The sequence below is a fragment of the Etheostoma cragini genome, chromosome 4, assembly GCF_013103735.1.
Source record: "Etheostoma cragini isolate CJK2018 chromosome 4, CSU_Ecrag_1.0, whole genome shotgun sequence".
NCBI lineage: Eukaryota > Metazoa > Chordata > Actinopteri > Perciformes > Percidae > Etheostoma > Etheostoma cragini.
This window is the reverse complement of record NC_048410.1, coordinates 13,180,216-13,184,287: the sequence shown is the minus strand read 5'-3', so window position 1 is coordinate 13,184,287 and position 4,072 is coordinate 13,180,216. Positions and strand designations below refer to the sequence as shown.

At 42.7% G+C, this 4,072-nt stretch overlaps 1 protein-coding gene across 1 annotated transcript in view; it reads right to left on the bottom strand.

Annotated features, from left to right (window-relative positions):
* Window positions 1–1,367: 1,367 nt before the first annotated feature.
* The window catches only part of ip6k2b (inositol hexakisphosphate kinase 2b), a 6,025-nt gene continuing 3,320 nt past the window's right edge, over window positions 1,368–4,072 (bottom strand). The window contains exons 2-5 of the mRNA XM_034869841.1: window positions 3,843–4,072; window positions 3,577–3,737; window positions 2,792–2,967; window positions 1,368–2,694 (exon numbers count right to left, since the gene is read on the bottom strand). The exon at window positions 3,843–4,072 is cut by the window's right edge and continues 1 nt beyond it. Coding sequence (XP_034725732.1) covers window positions 2,041–2,694; window positions 2,792–2,967; window positions 3,577–3,737; window positions 3,843–4,072 — 1,221 coding nt within the window. The 3' untranslated portion in view covers window positions 1,368–2,040. The remainder of the gene's footprint in view (window positions 2,695–2,791; window positions 2,968–3,576; window positions 3,738–3,842) is intronic.

Below are 4,072 nucleotides of genomic sequence, written 5' to 3'. Positions count from 1 at the left end.
TACTTTCCACACAGCCATTATTTCCAGGGATTTACCATCTTTAGCTCAGGGGGTTTTCCGGTGCTGGAAAGCCGATTAGTATGACTAATTTTCACTATGCCGTTCAGAGCGCTGAGAGTATATTACACAAATAATGGTCATCTGAGGTTGTTGATTCGGAGTCGTTGGTGCATGTACTACTGGCCTTGCAATGCTTCCGGCTTTATTACAGCTGTACTATAAAAATTTTCATGTTTGAAGTGTCTAATCTGAGCCGTGGTGCAGATCAGTCAACTAAGTCACTGCTGAATGGCAACCAGGCCAAAAACCTCAAATAAACTTCTTAATAATGAACTCTGTAGCTCTGATAACACATGCAACGTGAGGTTTGCAATCTTGCTTTTAAATAAGGAAACATCTTCCCCCGGCAGAAACTTTTTTGTGAATGGATTAAGCTACGAATAACAATAATCATTTTTATTTGAAAAGAGACTATGTACATTAGTTAACATTCTTTGCTAAACGAAGTTAGCTGAAAGGTTTATTTTCATTGGCAGTCCCTTTGCCCGATGTTGTTTGACATCCTAGAAAACTGGTAGTTAAAAACATCCCTTATGGTAAACAGCAAAAAAAATACAGTTAAAAAGCATGAGCAAATAGCAGATGTAAAACCTACAGCGTGAGGACAGTCTTAATTTAAAGTTTTAGTTTTTAAAGAAGAAGCAATTTCTGGTGTTTTGGCTACAAATTACATTGTAACTAAAGACGATTAACAGGCAGGTTTGAAGAGTAAGAGAATACAAGTAACAGATTTAAAAATTATTTATCATTATAAATGATTGAATATTTAATTATTATTAAATATTCTGTCTGTTTATTGGTGGTATTCTGAATACAGTTATGGTCGTTGAAAAAAAAAGATAACTTCAAGGGATTACTTTATGCCAAGGAGGTTATGTTTTTTTTCCAATTCGGTTTGTTAGTTGGTTTTGTCAGCAGAATTACGGCAAAACTACATGTCCGATTATTATGAAACTTGGTGAAAGGGTGTAGTGTGGGCCAAGAAAGAATCCATTACATTTTGGAGCGGATCAAAATAACGAGGTGGATACACAAATGATTTTTTTGCTTTGGTTTACATTGCGAGATGGGGCATGGCATTGGCAGAGGTCTGGGGCCCCCTAGCACCCTTCTAGTTCAGTTTTATATAGATTCATGAGTCCGAGGCACACCCATGAAGAATGAAAGGGCAATAAGCTTTTGCCTCAAATCTAGTATCAGCATCCTGCTCGCAACATTTCACTTTCCCCACTTCCATTTTTCTTGTCCAGTGAGTGTACATTATTCACAAACTTTACACAATGAAAATGAACACAATGTAGACAGTAGCTTTTACCACAAATGAATGCCTTTATTTTTCAAGACACTGTTAACACATAGGTATACAAGAGACGTTTGGCTCCTGCAATAATAAAATAAATCAAGGTCGGTATCAGAATAGATAGAGTGGTAATATGGAATGTAGCGGTTTCCATTTTTTTTTGTTTTTTTTTTTACACAATCCTTTCAGATAAATAGTCTTTATATAGTCTTTGTAGCTAGTGTTTTTAAATCAATATATTCTCTTTGTTGAGTCGAAGTTTTAGGAATGAGTAAGAGGAGAAAATCAGAAGAAAACAAACAGTGACAAAACTAGAATATTACCCTTTTTAAAAAGTCTTCATTTATAGGCGAAAAAAGGAGGAGAAAGCAACTGTTGAAAAAAGGCAAATCCCTTCTTCTAGACCTAAACGGATGCTACAGGAGTCAGGGTTGCTTTGTTGAGAGCCTGCACTCTTATACAACATTTCTCCTACAATGTTTAACAACGAAAAGGAGCAGTCCCAGAAAGACAAAAGTGCAAGTCAGTGCACAGACAGCCCTGTCCTGTGGCAGGTGAGGGAGAGCGGAGGAATGACCAGACTCTCCTCTGAGCCCGAGGTGTCTCAGGTTCCCTCCAGCCAGAGGAGGGTCAGACCCCCATGTAGGCGTAAGGACGATGCACCTTGGAGTAGCAGGTTTTCAGCTCACTGAGCTCTTCCCATGCTTGACATTTAGATCATGTTGGCTCCAGTCCTCCCAGTCAGTACTGTGATCCTCTACCTGGGAAATAATGGTGATCAGGTTCTGGAGTCCAAAAATGAAACCACTGTCCTGGCCTTCATGGACCACACTGTCCTCTCCATAGTGCCGACAGGTGGTGTGAGCAAAGTCAATCATGCGCACGTCCACCACGGGGCTGCTGGCCTCTCCTGGGCTGTGGGAGGAGCGACTGCTGCCACTGTTGCTGCTCCCTCCAGCCACACTAGCACTGCCACCGGCTGAGGAGGAACGAGGGAAACCAAAGGCCCCTTCCTCTTCCTCGTCTTCTTCATCAGATGGCTCATCCTCATCACCTTCTTCCCCACCACGGTGTCTAGGTCTAGTAGGAGTCCTGGGAGGGTCTCCATCATAGATGATGAGCAGGGAGCTGGAGTAGAAGCGGTACGACTCACAGGCCTCCAAGGCAGCTTGCATTTCCCGGAGTTTGCGCAGCACTGGAGACAGCAACTCTCGCCGTAGGCAACGCCCGTTGTGAAAGAACTGGTAGAGTGCCTCCTTGAAGCCTGCTAGAGTCAGCTTACGGCCGTGGTATTTGTTCATAAACATTAGCTGGCTCGAGTCCGACTGGTAAACCTGCAGGTCACACAAACATCAGCACTACAGCTCCACATGTGACCAATTTAAAAAAAACACTACAACGCAAAGAAGTTGTGTTGCATCTCTACCGTACCTGCATGCCACAAAGTCGCACTCCAATAGTGGCAGATGTGCTTTGTTGGCACTTCCGTATCTGATGGGCTTTCTTTTCCTCTGATGCATCATCCCCATGTTGGCGAGTTCCCATCTTCAAGTCTAAGACACAAGGTACTGTGTAGCGCCATGTCAGGTTCTCCAAAAGAATAAATTCTGTGAAAGGGGGTCAAGGATCACACACCAAAAGACCTGTAAACTAACACAGCGTATGCATGCGTATATTACCATGTTTAGAAAAATCTCCGCATGAGAACGCAAAAAACACAATTGAAGGGCTGTATGTAGCAGTGACCTCTGTAGAGCATTCTTACACTGCAGCTCCACAATATAATGAAAGAGTTACTGTACATTTATTATGTAAACATAAAAAACGTGTGCTACGAACAGTACTATTTTGACCATGTATGCCACTGCAAGAAATGCCACCTCATTTGTGACGCTTCACAAAGGAGATAACGGTCCACACTGTGACGTTACAAGACAACACCTGTTTGCCATTTATACGCGAAGACACAGATGTTTCTAAAAGCCTTCCAGCCTGGCTGGATTTTTTCGTTTTTTCTTCGCACCATTCACCACAGCCAATTCCACTTAAGTGAACTTATTGTGCCGACGCACACTATTCTGATTCTGATCACCAAAACGCATGGAAAAGGCTACGCTTTTATACCTGTGTACATGTGGACTAGGCCTAAGACAGATCTGTCTACTTCACTGGACACTGAGACGCCCAATAACAGATGTTAATTAATGAAAGGATACTGTATTGGTTACGGTGCTTTGCATTCTCCTTCATCCTCTGCAAGTGCTGCTGGTGACATTTGAGAGTCCAGGGGTTGTGCTTGATCTGTGGCACCACATTGCTTTTTTCCAGGCTGAAGAAGAGAACCTCTGCCTGCTTCTGCATCTCCTCACGATTATAACTGCAAAAATTGAAAACGCAGGAAACATGTCAGCTTTGGTGATACAGAACGTATTTATGACTAGTCTTGTTGTTTATGAAAGCATTAAAGTGCATGCATGGTCACCTCAGGAGCTTGTCTTCTTTTCGGCTGTGTTGAGCTCTTTCTTTGCTGTAGTTGTCATTGTCCAGAAGCGACGAGGACTGTTTCTTGTTGCTCCACTTCAGCATCTTGCTCTTGGGCTCACAGTCTGCTGAGGGATCTTGGTTTTCCAGGTCTCCTGATTCGCTGAGGAGGGGGTAGGCGATGAGGCACAGGTTTCCTTCCTCATCCTCTTCAAAACTTACTGACACTAC